Source organism: Lynx canadensis, chromosome B4 (genome assembly GCF_007474595.2).
Source record: "Lynx canadensis isolate LIC74 chromosome B4, mLynCan4.pri.v2, whole genome shotgun sequence".
Classification (NCBI taxonomy): domain Eukaryota; kingdom Metazoa; phylum Chordata; class Mammalia; order Carnivora; family Felidae; genus Lynx; species Lynx canadensis.
Window position 1 is genome coordinate 18958048 of NC_044309.1, and position 18505 is coordinate 18976552.

General features: G+C 37.9%; 1 protein-coding gene across 4 annotated transcripts in view; it reads left to right on the forward strand.

Moving 5' to 3' along the window:
* PLXDC2 (plexin domain containing 2) overlaps nt 1-18505 on the forward strand; it is a 455171-nt gene that overhangs the window by 413786 nt on the left and 22880 nt on the right. Inside the window, exon 14 of one of the 4 annotated variants that reach the window (XM_030321036.1) lies at nt 4386-4505. The exons of 2 other annotated variants lie outside the window; for them this stretch is intronic. In XM_030321036.1, the coding sequence (XP_030176896.1) occupies nt 4386-4490 (105 nt within the window). In that variant the 3' untranslated portion in view covers nt 4491-4505. Of the gene's footprint in view, nt 1-1457; nt 1569-4385; nt 4506-18505 lie in introns of those variants that run through there. One more of the 4 variants, XM_030321037.1, reaches the window with a different exon arrangement.

Here is an 18505-nt window from a genome sequence, read left to right on the forward strand (position 1 = left end):
GTTTCCGATTCTGTGTCTCCCTCTCTCTCTGCCCCTCCCCCGTTCATGCTCTGTCTCTCTCTGTCCCAAAAAAAAAAAAAAAAAAAAAAAAAAAAAAAAAAAAAAAAAAAAAAAGAAAGAAGCCCTCTTGCTTTTCACAGATCTAAAGAAAAATCGAAACCGTAACTTTTTTGTCCTATAATACCAAGTATGTTAACCAGCTGTTCTCCTGATCCTAGAAGGAAATTCAGCATGTGCTTACTTCGCTTAAATATGTGGATGATTAAATACTAATTGACTATTAGTACTCCATACTAATTGAGTATTTGTACAGTACAATAGGGTAGGCCTGCTCTCAAGATGCTCCCAAGCCATTTAGGGAAAATATAGCTTTCACTACGGAAGAACAGTTATAACAATAAGATAATGGTATGTGCCATCACCATTTTGTGTAATGTGTGTATATGGAGATATTTACATATAAATGTGCACGTGCATACACACACAGGCTCATACAGACACAAAGAGAACACTATGCTGAATCGGTGTTCTGTTTTCATGTACAGAATGTAGATTTAGTTCCACTTCCCAAGAACAATCAGGTAGGAGGACCAAGCCAAGCTCTGATGACCAGAAGGCCTGAAATTGGGATGCCAGGAGGCCACTGGGTAAAGTTCATGGCACATTCCGTGCCCCAGACAGTTGGAATTCCTGGGACCCCACATGTGCAGCCTTCATTCCAGCCTCTTAATGGGGCGACTCCTATTCCAACCCCGAATAAATACTAGAGCAATGAAGGAAATATTCCCACTTAGAGTTTCAAACCTATAAATTTGAAATCTTTCCCAATTCATTGGGTGACGTACAAAAAGGTTGCTTAGAATTTTGTTCACTTGTTGGGTGAGAAATTATAATAAATTTTAAACTAAAGAATTACCTTTGTCCTGTATAATAGGGAGGGATGTGTGCTAATGAATTAAATAATTGCTCAAAAGGCCTACATGATCTTCAGCATCTGTAGAATAAAGTGCAGTCTCCTGAGGTCAGCATTCAAGGCCTTGGCAGTCTGTATCTTGTTTACCATTTCGATCTTTATCTCATGGTTCTTCAACCTGGAGGTGACGATACCATCATATTTCATGTTGTGCTCTTCTCCATACACACTTCAAATTTTTAAGGCCGCATAAGCAAGACATTGCTCATTCCGTTTCCTCCACCAACAAAGCCCTCTCCACCCCAATTCTTAAATTCAGGATCCAAACAGGCTTCAATGCCCATAACCATCTCTCTGTCTAGACAGCTGAGCATAATCTCTCGTCCTCCTCTGAAATTCCATCCACAGTAATTCATCCGTGTCTTTCTATAGCATTTACCTCTCTGTTTCACATTAGAAATAAATACGCGCATGATTTGTTCCCCCCCACAGACTTAGAAGTTCCTTAAGATTTGGATTAAATCACAAAGTTTCTTTCAAATAGGTATTCTATCAATATTTTCTGGAAAAAATATCCTTCGACATCTCGAACCGTTCAAGTTTCACAATTATGAATTCCAGAAATGGTGTCCTCATTTAAAACCAGAATAATTGAGAAACAGCCACATGTTTCATTTCGTTGGAAAGCCGTTTTTAAGTTTTGCCAACATGCTTTTCATGGAAGAAAGCCGAAAACTTTCCCGGGTCGTGGATGTATTCCTCAAACCCCTGACATGTGACTCGCTGCCAGCCTTCAGTGACTAATCAGATATCAGGCTGCTGCTATAACCCCTTGTATGTTTAAGCCTTTTAATGCACTGGGAAGTTTATCTTCTGACATTGTAATAAAGAAGATTCTGTGAAATACCTAATGGTGATGGCATTGGTGGCAAATTGCACAGGGCAGAGGGCCTAGTTCACGTCAGTTCACGGCAATCCCCGTGTGGATGCAAGGTGAGACTGTAGAATAGCGAAAGCATGGTGTTTTGCTTTTTCATTTGGCATTCATCTTATAGATAATTTAGTTCTATACCCTCATAAACAAAGGAAGAGACTGAAGCTCAGAGTGGGGCAGTGATTTCTCCAAGGTCAAAACGCCACAGTTTTATAAAGAACCCTCTTATCTCTCCACAATCCGAGAAGCAGACTCATTCTGCAGGTTCCTCAGTTTTTCTCCCCTCTGCCTGTTTCCTTCCCACTGGGGTCAATGGCCAATTCCTACTCAAATCCCTTCCTCTTCAACACCCCTGCTTGCTGTCCCCGTGCAGCTCACAGTGACTGGTCAGCAGGTGGTTTTTGAAGATGATAATCATAACTTTACTATTATTAAAACACAAATGTTGACAAACTTAAAACACAGATCCCCGGTGACTGCACAGTTACTGACATGCCAGATCCAGGAATTTGAAAGTTCTGAATTACTGATTAAATTAGAGGCTTTGGCACATAAAGAAATTGAGTTTACCAGTATCGTGTAAATTGCTGTTCATATTCTTCGTTATTCTGCTATCTACTTTTTATTTATTTTTTTTTCAACGTTTATTTATTTTTGGGACAGAGAGAGACAGAGCATGAACGGGGGAGGGGCAGAGAGAGAGGGAGACACAGAATCGGAAACAGGCTCCAGGCTCCGAGCCATCAGCCCAGAGCCTGACGCGGGGCTCGAACTCACGGACCGCGAGATCGTGACCTGGCTGAAGTCGGACGTTTAACCGACTGCGCCACCCAGGCGCCCCTGCTATCTACTTTTTAAATGAAGTTGATGTACTGTCTCCCATTGTGAAAACAATACTGTTCATTATAGAAAATTTGCAGAAATGGAAAGAAGAAAAAGTAGTATCATTTATAGTCTCAACACGCAGAAATAATCACTATTTTATTTTCTGCTGAGATTTTTGTATGCATAATTTGATGTTTGCCCACATAGCATAACTGTGATTTCACTGAAGTGCAAACTGGTATTTTTTTCAAATAACACTTTCCTGTTTGTAAGCATCATTGTGATGGCTGTATACTATTCCATCAACGTTCATTCAGAAGCTTTAGATTGATTTGCCTCTTCTGCTGTAGAGTGGTATTTAGAAAGTACTGAGGGCCTGACATTGCCAAAAGTAAAAAAGAACCTTATTTCACCCAATTTGACTGTACTCGTTTCCTACTGCTGCTGCAACAAATTACCACAAACCTAGTAGCTTAAAAAAATGCAGGCTTATTATCTTACAAGTTTGGAGGTCAGAAGTCCAGAATTAGTGTCAGCGGGCTAAAGTCAAGGTGTCAGCAAAGCTGGTTCCTTCTAGAGGTTTCAGGGGAAGTCATTTTAATGTCGTTTTCAGCTACCGGAGGCTGCACGCATTTCTTGACTCCTGGCCCCTTCTAATCATTCCAACCCCTTCTTCTGTCATCACATCTTCTACCAACTCTAAACCCCTTGTCTCCTCCTTGTAAGGCCCCTTGTGATTGCATTGGGCCCAGTTGGATAATCCGGGATAATCTCCCCATCTTAAACTCCCCAATTTAATCCCATCTACAAAGTTCGTTTTGCCATAGGAGGTGACATTCACAGGCTTTGGCTGTTAGGACGGGGACATCGGAAGGCTATCATTCTACCAACCACAACCTGCATCAAATGTAAGATGCATCACACACTACCCATTAAACTGTTCCTTGACCATAAGACACCTTCCGATTATTGCGAGATGTGATCCAGTGTATTTCTTGTGTGTTTCACGATGAAATGCAGACTGCATACGGCACTTGTAGGAATTAGTTCCTGTGCTAGACATTGTGCGTAGTGTGGTGAAACTTAATGACTTTGCCCTTGAATGGATAGACCAGAGTTCATGCAACCAGTCTCCTATTGTGGAGCATTGGGGCTCTTCCTTTTTCTTTTCTATTATAATTAGCCCCATCATGGCAATAATAATGGTAATAGTGAACATTTATTACATTCACTAGTGGAAGTGATTTATACTTATTACCTCATTTAATTCTCACCAAGATTGTAGGATGTACCAAGCTTATGTCCATATCATAGATGAAGAAACTGAGGTACAATATTTAGGTAACTTGCTCAACATCATGGAGTTACTGATGGAGTCAGTTACTGATGGAGTCAGATTGATTTAGTTACTGATGGAGTCAGAATTTGAGCCCTGGTTCTCCAGAGACCATAGCCTTAACCACTGGGCCATGCTACCTCTCTGTATGTAAAGGGGCTTTCTTTATGCAGTGTATGTAAAAATATGGGAGGATATATATCTAAGGATTCTCAAAAGTAGAGTCAATGGAAGGAAATAAACTACTTAATGGCACTTAAATATTGCCAAAATCATTGCCCAAAGTTGTGTACCAATTTATGTAGCTACTGTTGCTATTATCAATTTTTAGTGAAGATAATGACAGTGACTGTTGTCTCTGTGTTTTGTTCTTGCAGAAAATATACACCAGTTACTGTACATTTCATGGATACCAACCCTCTTCCTCATATAAAATATGTAAATGGGCCTTAGATTTTAAATGTAATGTTTGTAGTGAATAATTGGATAAAATGGGAATTAAAACTCTACAACTACATCCTTATATGAAATGCTAAGTGAATGGGACAAAAGGGAATAAAATGACAAAAATAAAGAGAAATGTAGATAAGAGTCAAGAAACCTTGTGATAAAGCATAGCAGCACCTTATATATTGTGCAATTAAACGACAATTAAATTGCCGGTTCATCCCCTGTGTCTTCATATACAGGATCAAGTACAGATTTTCATTCTCCTAAGACATTCAGTCTTTACTCAGTCTGGCAGAATAGTCTATTTTTCATGAATTTATCTTCTCTACTCCTCTGTCATCCTCTTCAGATTTTACCCTGAGCATTTTCTTTTATTTGTTTATTTGTTTGTTTGTTTGTTTGTTTGTTTTGGGGGGGGCAGAGGGAGAGAGAGAGAGAGAGAGAGAGAGAATCCCAAGCAGGCTCTGTACCATCAGCACAGAGCCAAATGTGAGGCTTGAGCCCACAAACAATGAGATCGTGACCTGATCCTAAATCAAGAATTGGACACCCAACTGACTGAGCCACCCAGGTGCCCCTTCTTTAACGTTTTACCAGATGGCTTTAATTTTGTGTTTACCCAACTGACTTTTCTCATGAATTTTCAAAAAGATACCTGATTTTGACCCAAATAATATTATACAAGAATAACTAACATATTTTAAAATCTTTCTAAAAATTAGATTTATTATCTTGAAATAAAATAGCAGAGAACAAATATTCAAATACTCACATGCTCCTTAAAATTTTGATAGATTTTAACAAAACCACTGTCTCTTTGGAATAATCAAATACACCTTAGGTTCTATATTACATTTAATGTTTGCTGAACATTTCTAGGCATAGATTCTGTGTAAATTTCATTGTTTCATGAATATGAAACAATATTTATACTGCTGAATACTATTACATATCATAATTTAAGATTTCTAAATAAAATGCATAAAATATAATCTAATTGAAGGTCAAGAAAATAATATTAGAAAGTGGTAATGAAATGGAAAAGAATTCTTATGAGAGGATTCTTTGTGGACTATAAATAAAATAATTTAGACTAGCAATCTTAATGAAAGACTTTATTTCTTTTTAATATGAAATTTGTTGTCAAATTGGTTTCCATACAACACCCAGTGCTCATCCCAACAGGTGCCCTCCTCAATACCCATCACCCACCCTCCCCTCCCTCCCACCCCCCATCAACCCTCAGATTGTTCTCGATTTTTAAGAGTCTCTTATGGTTTGGTCCCTCCCTCTCTAACTTTTTTTTCCTTCCCCTCTCCCATGGTCTTCTGTTAAGTTTCTCAGGATCCCCAAACAAACAAAAACTGAAGGAATTCATCACCACTAAACCAGCCCTACGAGAGATCCTAAAGGGGAATCTGTGAATGAAAAACTTTAAATTGAATAGTGCCCTTGATTTTTCTTAGTATTTTAAACAATGGCTGGTAGTTAGACATTTATGTCCAGATTTGATCTATATTAATAAAAATGAAGATAAATGGCTAAGACCCTAATGATAAAGATGATCAATACCTTGGAAAATAGATTCCATGAGTAAAATAGTAAAAGTTTTTGTAAAGTAACAACTAAGAATACTTCATCATGCCCCTGATGCTGTAAAGTACTACTGACCACATCCTCAGAGTGAAAGAAATCAGTGCAAAAGGCTCATTTAAAGATGATAGAGAAGAAAGCAAAAATTACAGGCACAATGCCACTCATATCTCAGGAGGACACTAAGATAGTGCAGTGACAAGGGAGTGTGCCTTTAAAAAGGATGAAATTCTGGGGCACCTGGGTGGGTCAGTTGGTTAAGCATCCAACTCTTTGATTGATTGATTTATTTATTTATTTATTTATTTATTTATTTATTTATTTTAACATTTATTCATTTTTGAGAGACAGAGAGAGCATGAGTAGGGAAGGGTCAGAGAGAGGGAGACACAGAATCTGAAACAGGCTCCAGGCTCCAAGCTGTCAGCACAGAGCCCTACGCAGGGCTCAAACCCACGAACTGTGAGATCATGACCCGAGCCCAAGTCGGACACTCAACCGACTGAGCCACCCAGGTGCCCCAGCATCCAACTCTTGATCTTACCTCAGGTCTTGATCTCAGGGTCATGAGTTTGAGCCCCATGCTGGGGTCAACACTGGGTATGGAGTCTGCTTAAAAAAAAATTTTTTTTAAGTTTATTTTTGAGAGAGAGACAGAGCATGAGCAGGGGAGGGGCAGAGAGAGAGGGAGACACAGAATCTGAAGCAGGCTCCAGGCTCTGAGCTGTCAGCACAGAGCACGACATAGGGCTCGAAGTCACGAACTGTGAGATCATGACCTGAGCCTAAGTGTGATGCTTAACAGACTGAGCCACCAGGAGCCCCCCCACAAGAAAAAAAAATTTTTTAAGGATATAATTCTTACCCTATGATTGGAGAAAAGACTGGATGGAGGGCTGAGCCGTCAGTGTGATAGCCACTAGCCCTATGTGACTGCTGAGCACTTGAAATGTGGCTAGTCTAGAATGAGATGCATATAAAATACCCACCAGGTTTTGAAATTTGAGTACATGAAAAGAGCATATACTAGCTCATTAATTATTTCCATATTAATTACATGTTTAACTAAAAATATCTTGGGTATATTGGGTCAAGTAAGATATATTATTAAAATTAATTTGGGGAGCAGTCCGAGATAGCAGCGCACGAAGATCCTTAACTCACCCCCTCCCACTCACACATCAAATCTGCAACTACATACTGAACAATTCCCTATGAAAAAGAGCTGAAAAACAGCGGAACAGCTCCTTCATAACAAATGATTAAAAGGCCACATGGAGACAGGTGGGAGAGGCAGAGAGGCAGTCTCGCCAAAAGCCCCACCCCCACATGGCAATTTGGAGTCACGAGGGATCTCACAAATCCACAAATCCGGAGCTTCTTCCTGAGGAGTGAGGGGTTTCTGCCCCACATCAGCCCCCCACTCCCCAGTTCGTGTGAGCTGCACCACAGAGACCAACTCCCAAAATGTCTATCTTTGAAAAACAATGGGGCTGCCATCCAGGAAACCCAAAAGGTTGTAGGTACTAAGGTACTAATTTTAAAGGGCCCAAGTGCAGAACGACCCTTCCCAGGGCCCAGCGCAGAAGCAGCAGTTTGAAAAGCACCTAAACTATATGTGAAGGAGATTCACTTGCTAATCTTATTAATGCATCTGCTGGAGAGGAAGGAGCCTCTGAGACTCTCTCCAGAACTGACAAGCACCATTTTTGCACTCTCCCACTACCTCCTTGGTGCCAGTGGGGGTCCACAATCCCTGCGCTCTCCCACTCCTCTGCAAAAGTGCGCAGGTATGCCCCAGTCCCAGTCCCGTGCTCCACTCCTCCGGGAAGCCAGCAGGCATGCACTTTGTTGCCACCCCACTAAAGCCAATAGGCATGCCCCACCCCTGCACTCTCCGGTGCAGCCTTAACAAAGAACTGGAAAAATCATTCGTGTGTGAAGATTAAACAACATGCTACTCTACAACCAATGGGGGCAATGAAGATAGCAAAGAAGAAATCAAAAACATACTTTGAGACAAATGAAAATGGAAGTACAACACACCAAAATCTCTGGGCTGCAGCAAAACAGGTATAAGAGGGAAATTCTAGGTTCATAGTGAAACAGGCCTAACACAAGACACAAGAAAATGTTCAAATAAACAATCTAATATTACATCTAAAGAAACTAGAAAAAGCAAAAGCAAACAGAGCCTCAAGTTAGGAGGGAGGAAATAACAAAGATCAGAGCACAAATATGAAGGAGAGACTAAAAAGACAGTAGAAAAGATCAATAAGCTCGTTCTTTGACAAGATAAATAAAATTGATAAACCTTTATCATTTGAGAAAAAGAGAGAGAGGGCTCAAATAAATCAGAAAGAAAAGAAGAGAATTCACAACTGACACACAGAAATAAAAAGGATCCTAAGATAGTACTGTGAACAATTATACGTGAGCTTAGAGGCATAAATAAATTCCTAGAAACATACAGTCTTCAAAGACTGAATCATGAAGTAATAGAAAATCTGAATAGACCAATTACTAGTAAGGACATTGAATCAGTAATCAAAACTCTCACAACAAACAAAAATCCAGGATAAGACAACTTCACTGGTGAATTCTACTAAATATTTAAAGAAGATTTAATACCTGTCCTTCTTAAACTCTTCCAAAAAATTGAAGGGGCGGGAATGCTTCCAAACTCATTTACAAGGCCAGCATTACCGTGATACCAAAAGCAAACAAAGACACCACAAGAAAAAAAAAAAAAAAGAAAAGAAAAGAAAAGAAAACTGCAGGCCAATACTCCAGTGATCATTGATGCGAAAATCCTCAACAAAATATTAGCAAACCGAATTCAACAATATGTTAAAATAATCGTACACCATGAAGTGGGATTTGTTCCAGAGATATAAGATAGTTCAACATTTGCAAATCAATCAACATTATACACCACATTAACAAAACAAAGGATAAAAATCCTATCATCTCAAGAGATGCAGAAAAAGTATTTGACAAAATTCAACATCTGTTTATGATAAAAACCCTCAAAAAAAGTGGCTATCGAGGGAACATCCTTCAATATAATAAAGGACATATACGACAGGCCCATAACTAACATCATATTCTACGTGAAAAGCCAAAGCTTCACAGCTACAATTAGGAGCAAGAGAAGGATGCCCATTCTTGCCATGTTTATTCAATATAGTAGTGAAAATCCTAGCCAGGTCAATTAGGCAATAAAAAGAAATAAGAGGCATACAGATTGGAAAGGGAGAAGTAAAATGGTCAGTAGTTGTAGACGACATGATCTTATATATAGAAAACCCTAAAGACTCCACCAAAAAAAGTTAGAACTAATAAACAAATTCAGGCAAGTTGCAGGATACAAAATCAATACACAAATATATGTCGTGTTCTTATATATTAACAACAAACTCTCAAAAAGAGAAATTAAGACAATGACATTTACAATTGCATCAAAAAGAATGAAAGCCCTAAGAATAAATTTAACCAATGAGGTGAAAGACCTATATGCTAATAATTATAAGATATTGATGAATAAATTGAAGAAGCCATAAATAAATGGATAGGTACTCTGTGCTCATGGATTAAGAGAATGAATGCGTTTAAAAGTCCGTATTACCCAAAACAATCTAGAGATTCAGTGCAATCCCTATATGATGTCAATTTTAAGGCATTTTTCACAGAAATAAAGCAAATTTGTATGGAATTGCAAAAGACCGTGAACAGCCAAAGCAACTTAAGAAAGAAGAATACAGCTGGAAGCATCACACTCCCTGATTTGAAACTATATAACATAGCTATCATAATCAAACACTGTGTTATTGGAAAAAAAAAAAAAAAAAAAACAGAAAAAAAGAAAAAGAAAAGGACACAAAGATCAATAGAACAGACTAGAGAGCCAGAAAAGTTAAACTCATACATATATAGTCCATTTAGAACAACAGAGGCAAGAATATGCAATGGAGAAAGGACAGTCTCTTCAATAAATGATATTATTGAAGACATCCACATGCACAAGAATGAAACTAGACTACTATCTTACAATACACCAAAATTAACTCGTTTATCAAAAACTTGAAATGTAAAATCCTGAAACCATAAAACTTCTAGAAGAAAACATAGGTGGTAAGCTCCTTGACATCATTCTTGGTAATGATTTTTTAGATCTGACCCCAAAAGCAAAGGCAACAAAAGCAAACATAGAGAAGTGGTGCTACATCAAACTAAAAAGCTCTGCACACCAAAGGAAACCGTCAACAAAGTGAAAAGACAACCTATTGTGAATGGGAGGAAAATATTTGCAAATCATATATCCACCAGAGGGGTAACATCCAAAATAAATAAAGAGAAAAGTCTGATTAATGAGTAGAGGACCTGAATAGACATTTTTCCAAAGAAACCATGCAGAGGGCCAACAGGAAAAGATACTCATCATCACTAATCAGGGAAATGTAAATCAAAACCTCAATGAGATATCCTTTCACACCTGTTAGAATGGCTATTATCAAAAAGACAAGAAATAGAGGCATGTGGGTGGCCCAGTGGGTTAAGCGCATCTGACTGTTGATTTCAGCTCAGGTCATGATCTCACGTCTCGTGAGTTTGAGCCCCCGCCAGGATCTGCACTGACAACACGAAGCCTGCTTGGGAGTCTCTCTCTCTCCCTCTCTCTGCCCCTCCCCTGCTCACACGTGTGCACCCACTCTCTCTCTTTCAAACTGAAAAACTAGACTTAAAAAAAGAAACAAGAAATAACAGACGTTGGCCAGGATGTGGAGAAAAGGGAACCCTCACATGCTATTGGTGGGAATAAAAGTTGGTGCAGCCACTATGGAAAACAATGTGGAGGTTCCTCAAAAAATTAAAAATAGAACTACCCTATCATCCAGCAATTCCACTTCTGTGTATTTATCCAAATAAAATGAAAATACCCTACATTTATTGCAGCATCATTTCTAATAGCCAAGATATGAAAATAACCTAAGCATCCATTGATGGATGAATGGATAAGGAACAATATTACACACACACACACACACACACACACACACACACACACGCACACACGAATACTACTCAGCCCTGAAAAAAAGATTAAAATCTTGCCATTTGTGATAACATGGATGGGAGGTATTAGGCTAAGTGAAACAGGTCAGACAGAGAAAGACAGATTGCCATATGATTTTACTTATAAGTGGAATTTAAAAAACAAAACAAATGAGCAAACAAAACAAAATTCATATTGAAAACAAAATTCATACAGAAAACAAAAAGTGGTTGCCAGGAGGGAGGGAAGTTGAGAGGTGGATGAAATGAGTAAAGGGGGTCAAAAGATATAAACTCTCAGCTATAAAATAAATCGAGTCATGGGGATATAGTGTATAGCAAAGTGAGGATAGTCAGTAATATTGTCATGTATATTTGAAAGTTATCAAAAGAGTAAATCTTAAAAGTTCTCATCACAAGAAAAAAAATTTTTTTGTAACTTTGTATGGTTTCAAACCATAGCTAGACTTACTTGTGGTCATCTAACAGTATAGACAAATATCGAACCATTATGTTGTCTGCCTGAAACTAATACGTTATATGTCAATTATACCTCAATAAAAATTAATTTCACTTATTTTTACTCTTTATGTGGCTACTCAGTAGTTCTAACATTATGTATATGACTCACATTGTGTTTCTATTGGACAGTGCTGATTTTGGAGGAAATCTTGCAGAGAAGAGGGGATTAGAAAGAAAATCTGGATCTCTCCATATTTTTTTTTTGAACATAAAAAGACAAGTAATTTTTAACACAGGGGAGAGGAGAAGGTTGGAAACTTGAAGAGGGAGATGGCTGATAAAGCTATCTGATACGTTGTCCACTCACTCATTCATTTAGTCAAATTTGTTGACCTCCTATTAGGTGCCAGATACTCAAGACACAGAGATAAGCAAAAAAGACAAGAGAAAATCATTGCCTTCATGAAGCTTACATTCTACTGGGTAGAGACAGATAAGCATATTTTAAGCTAGGTGTGGATGTCAAGTTGAATGTTTAGTTTTACAAAAGATGCAACCTTTATGTAATGCTTGAAGAAAACGTTACATTTTTTGAGAAGTAAGATATTTAACCAAATAAGATATAAGAGTGTGATGACTTTTATTCCTGAGTTTTCAGTTTGCCAATCATTGTCCTCATCGTTTTATCATTTAAGACTTTTTATAGAGTTCTACATATATATCTGGAAGGAAGGGAGGGAGGGAAGGAGGGAGGGAGGGACGAAGGAAGGAAGAAAGGGAGGGAGGAAGGGAGGGAGGGAAGGAGGAAGGAAAGGGCAGACAGGCATACTGTTCTCTCAAACAGTTAATGTTCCTGAAGGACAAAACATTTTCATCATTTTTAAATGGTGCATACTGACTTGCATTAGAAGTCACATGATAGCTTTCACAATAAAACCAGGACAAAATGTCTAAATACCAGTCATTGTTCACATCATACTTTGAAATTTATATTATTACTAGAGGACCAAAATGTCTGCCTTTAGTGGAAGTACCCAGTATTTTTATCATCAAAATCATAGGATGTGAAAACAAAGACACCTCAGCATGTGTGCAAACCCAGGATTCTATAACTTTTCCTGAATAAAGTGTATGAATTCCCTAAGTATCTACTTCAAATACATTTCCTTGGGGTTTTATGTTTTATCTTAAAAATGTGTATGAATTTTGCATTATCCTCTATAATGTAGACATGTTTGTTTGATATTAAAAAATTGACTTTGCCCAACCTTCAACCAAAGTCAACATTCCAAAAGATGATTCTTTTTCCTCTTTAACTTTGTGTGCCCCTGACACCCCAGTTGCATAGCTCTTGATACTATAAAATTCAGATAAATCCAGGGCGCCTGGGTGGCTCTGTCGGTTAAGCATCTGACTTCAGCTCAGGTCATGATCTCACAGTTGATGGGTTCGAACCCCCTGTCGGGTTCTGTTCTGACTGCTTAGAGCCTGGCGCCTGCTTCAGATTCTGTGTCTCCTTCTCTCTGCCCCTCCCCTGCTCGTGCTCTGTCTCTTTCTCTCTCTCTCAAAATAAACAAACATTAAAAAAAAAAAAAACCCTCCAGATCAATCCAAACCACTAAAACCCTCTGTCCCTGGAAACCTAAGTGGGCAGTGTCCTTTCTACACCTTTATTAGAGTTAGGCCCAATATAGAAATAGAACCCCAAGAGGGGGAAATAATGTGCTGGGGTCACAGAAAGCCTAGTTTCAGAGCTAAGACTGGAACCCAGGATTCCTCCTTCTGGGCTGCAGGCGGTGCTGCCTACAGCAACAAGGTAACAAGTCTCTTAAGCAGTTTGCCACTCAAGGGATTCCCCATCCCAACAAATATTTGTGAGTAACAAGGACCAGTGGAGAATATGATTAAAGAAAGACAGGCAGCTGTAGCCCTCAACTTTTCCTGGCAATGGATCGCGCATCCAGGAAAGAAGCCAGAGGACAGGAGCCAGGCAAGGATTCAAAGGCTGCTGCTGGGGAGTGTTTACTGAAAGTTTGGCATCTTGCTTTGCAGCTGCTAGCTGGATAGCGCTTGGGGATCAGGAAGACACGATCCCTTCAATAATCTATGTAGTAAAAAGACAAATTCTTTCATAGACCCATGAGTCTTTTTTTAAAATCTGGAAGTCACATGTTTTTTAAAACTAAATTTTACCCACAGGTATTCCTTGGTCTTATTTCAGTCTTAAAGGAAACTCAAGGAGAAAAAGAATTCATTGAAACAAACTGCTTCTTATTTTCATTTCGTAAAGGGGGCAGAAAATGGCATTCACTTTTAATGAACTGCTATGAGGAAGGAAAGATTAGGCAAAACTTGAGATGGTTTGACACTCTTGTTGAAAAAGCTGCCTTATTAAATGGCGGCTTTCCAGAAATATAGCAAAATATAGGGGGAAATCAGTGAAATTGGTTTGCTTTTAAAAAATTAGGCACTGTTAGTATGCCTTTGGTTTTCTTCTCTTACTTTCTGTTCTAAAACGCTGGGATTTTTTGGTGTGCCTGGGTGGCGCAGTCGGTTAAGCGTCCGACTTCAGCCAGGTCATGATCTCGCGGTCTGTGAGTTCGAGCCTCGCATCAGGCTCTGGGCTGATGGCTCAGAGCCTGGAGCCTGTTTCCGATTCTGTGTCTCCCTCTCTCTCTGCCCCTCCCCCGTTCATGCTCTGTCTCTCTCTGTCCCAAAAATAAATAAAAATGTTGAAAAAAAAACTTTTTTTTAAAAAAATAAAAAATAAATAAAATAAAACGCTGGGATTTTCTTCATGTACATCGCTGAATGTTTCTGAGACATCAGTTCAAGTTCACGGTGATTCCCTTATATATGTAATCACCAAAATATAGATTTTTTTAAACAGATGTCAATCTTTAATTTACTCTTCTGGGTAACATTTTAATTTAAATTCCTAAAACTAAAATAATGTTTCTAATTTAATGAAATATTTTCTTCCCTTCATTGGGAAGAATTATTAAAAATACTGAATAAAACGTTTTAGACTGCACTGAATTCTCTGCTCAAATTCCTTCTTAATTACCATTCCCTAAGTTATTTTTAATGGTGCAGAAGGCCATGAAATAAATCATACATATGTGTATGTGTGTGTTTGTTATGTGTGTGTGTGTATATATATATTTACATATAAAATCTCCACAGGGAAGCTCTTAGTAGATGGACATATCCAATGAATAAATAAATAAAAACCTGCAGAGCTATAATTCACACGGGCAGTTGTAAACCTGAATTATGTCATTTTGAGTACAAGATATATGTATTAGGTATTCTAATCCTCTCCTTTTGTTACCACTTTTTTAAATGTTTTTATTTATTTATTTTTGAGAGAGAGCAAGCACAAGTGGGAGAAGGGCAGAGAGAGAGAGAGAGAGAGAGAGAATCCCAAGCAGGCTCTGCACTGTTAGCACACAGCCCAATGCTGGGCTCAAACTCACCAGAAATCAAGAGTTAGACACTTAACTGACTGAGCCACCCAGACATGCCCCCCCCCCCTTACCGCTTTAAAAAAAGATTATTCCACTTACAGTGACAACTATTGAGTAATTTCTTCCTTGTGACTTTGGTAACTGTTCTTTGTTAAAAATAAATACTTACGTCTTTTCAATTTCTGGAAGCAGAAAATAGGAACTTTAATTTTAGCTATAATTATTGCTTCACAATAATGAATTTATTGTATTATAAGATCTTTCCCACCAATTTCACATAGTATAAATTTTTTTCTGACAAAAATACAAAATTAAGCTACGTAAGTTGATTATTATGACATGCTTTGGTTTGTAAATAATACTAGAATGACTTGCAATTGTAAGAAAATTAAACTCTTTGAATTAGGACGTTAAAAATATTCAGAATCTAGGGAATACAAATGTAAAGAAATGTGTTTATTATAAATAATAGACATAGTCATGCTCTTTGTTATTCTATTAGAAGTTATTAGCCAGGGGCACCTGCATGGCTCCGTCAGTCGAGGGGCTAACTTCCACACAGGTCATGGACTCACTGTTTAGTTCATGAGTTCAAGCCCCGCATCCGGCTCTGTGCTGACAGCTCAGAGCCTGGAGCCACTTTGGATGCTGTGTCTCCCTCTCTCTCTCTCTCTCTGCCCCTCCTGGCTCGTGCTCTGCTCTGCCTCTCTCTCTCTCTCTCTCTCAAAAATAAATAAAGACATTAAAAAAAAATTTTAAGTAATTAGCCAAAGGTAGTTTTAATTTGCAAATGCGTTAGATTATTTTGCTCTGTTTTCTTGAGGTGGTAAGTCTATAAAAACTTTCTTAATATAAACAAAATAATTTTTAATTCAAAATTAAAACAACTTTTTTAAAAACCACATAATAAGGAAATGTAGAGTCAGAATTATTGGTTCTTGTTGTACCTTCTCTACTTTCAGTTAATTACAATATTTATACTTTAATGAAAAAGCCATTCATCTGTTAAAAAAAAAACATTTTTTAATGAACCCTGACTCTGTGCCAAGTATCATCCTTGGCACAAACTTTGAAGGAGAAAAGATATTTGTTTTATTAAAAGGAGAAAACTTTTTCTTCTCTAAAGAAAATAAATTTGTGATAATTATTCAAATCTCACTGCAATATAAAGTACGAGGGTTTTAGTAAGGGCGAATCTCCTAATTGTATGTCAGATTTTTTGTTTTATGAATTTAAGTCACATCATTTTTTTCTTGTTTTTCAAATTTTCCTTGCTGTTGATCTTGAAATACCTCTGATTCATTAGCGTGTATTTGGACTTGAATCTTAAGCATGTATAGTTTAATATGGAGAACATTTAATGTAGCATGAGGTTAAGTAAAGAACACTGAATTTTAGTGAAAAGTAATCTCAAAATTTATCATTTATAGTATGTAGCTGTCAATTTAAAAAGGTATGTTTCATGAAAAGCAGGATGGCATCTCACCAAATAGGGTAGGCTTCATTCTTCACCTTATACTTGTAGAGGTACACGGTCAACCTAAAATGCGTTCGGAGGAGAGCCATGAAGAATATTATGGACTTGAAATTCATGGCAGGAATGGACGAAGGACAGAGAAGTTCTAGCAGAGAAAGTGTAGAAGAAGCATTCTAGCTCCCCACCAATATTAATGGGCTGTCCTGTGAACGACAGATCTGGCTTGTTCTAAATGGATCTGAGAGATAGATATGAGGATTGTCAGGGAGAAGCTATGAAGATACAAATATGGGCTCAATATAATCACCTTCTGTTAGTCACAGGTACTCTGGTACTGAGGTAGTGCTTTTCTAATAATCAGAAAAGGTACTTTTCTCAGAGGCTCCTGAGTGATGAGTTCTTCATCACCACATATATTTAAGCATTCAAGAGGACCTTTGTTGAAGACTTAGTAGAGGGTATCTAAGCATTATAGAAGTGCTTAAACTAGAATGAATTTAAAGTTAATTCTGTCCCCGTAAGTCTAGGATGTTCTGGCTTCCTCCCGCCCCCAAAGTTGTATACATTTCAGTACAAAAATAGCAAAGTAAAGTAAAAAGTATGATTGTACATGCTTACAGTTTCTGAAGACATGTTATTTTTTGCGTAACTCAAAGTGAAAAAGTAACATACCCATACAGCAAGGAAGCCTATAGCTCCTCTATTCAGAGAATGTAATTCTTTATGAAGTCATAATTGCAGGGGGAACTCAACTTGTTGTCTTTTTAGGGAGTTCATAGCATTGAGTGATGCCTTAGATTTCATGTTCATGTCACTGCAGGACGACCCAAGCATGGGTTTGTTTTGATTTAAAAGTCTGCATAAAAACAAAGGAATCTGTCAGAAAAGTATCAACTGATATAAAGTGCCTCAAACAAATCTTTCCCGATAAGGGGTTAACTTGAAACAAAAGAAACTAACAAAGAGCCACAGAAATCCAAAGTGCTATCCTTTGCTTTCTCCGATAGTCCCCTTTGCAAACGCATTTCCTAAATTTTACCAAGAGAAGTTGACAGTTAAATATATACGTATGCTCTCTTTAAATAGGTAGGAGAGGTAAAACATCCTTGACATTCTCCTCTTACAAATAAATGCTTTTGTGGTTTTTCTTTCTATCCCCATCTTTTTCTTCCTTTCTCGGAAGACTAAGATTCTTCTGAGAACTTCTGGTGTAACGTGTAAGCCCTGGCCACTCAAGATCACTTCTGCTATTCGTTTCCTTCCCTCTCACATTCTGCCAAGCAGCCTGAGGGAGTTTTTCAGTATTTGCATTAAAGAAAACTTTCTGAAAGTTAACTTGGCATCTTTCCCATTCCTATTTTATTTAAATCTGTGATCATTTTTATCTCTATATTATAATCACTGCTGAAGGGCAAAGTGCTTTTTTTTCCCCTTCTCACCCATTCTCTTAGCTCTAGCAAACACAGACTTCAAGTTGAAACTCCCATGTTTCCATAAATAATGAAGCTGAGTCACATTCCAGACAGGTGCAAATTTGTTTCCCTGACATAGAACAGAATGTAAATCCATACTCTGGATCAGGAGGAGCCAGGAGGAGACCAGGCAGCTCTTTGGTTAGCTCTCCTCCATGCATCTCCACTTAAGGAAGTATATCATTATCTCTTATTGATCTCCAAGATATAGAGAGACAGATAAATCTCTGCCTTGCCTTGCTGCCCTTATGGACTACAGTATTTGTATATTCATTCATCTCAGCACATAGAACAATTGCTTATGTATTTTTTTTTCTTTTCCGATGAAAAGTAGACACAGCACTAAATTATTCTCGGTAATATTTTCCTTCAAATCAATATGGTGATAGATGTATAGCAATAAATGATGCAATTTAACAGTAAGTGCAAAAAGAGTCCTTTAGATATCAAAAGATAGTACTAATGGAAGTTTCTAGGAAGTTGTAGTGGTGGTAGCTGTTATGCCCAGAATTCGTGAT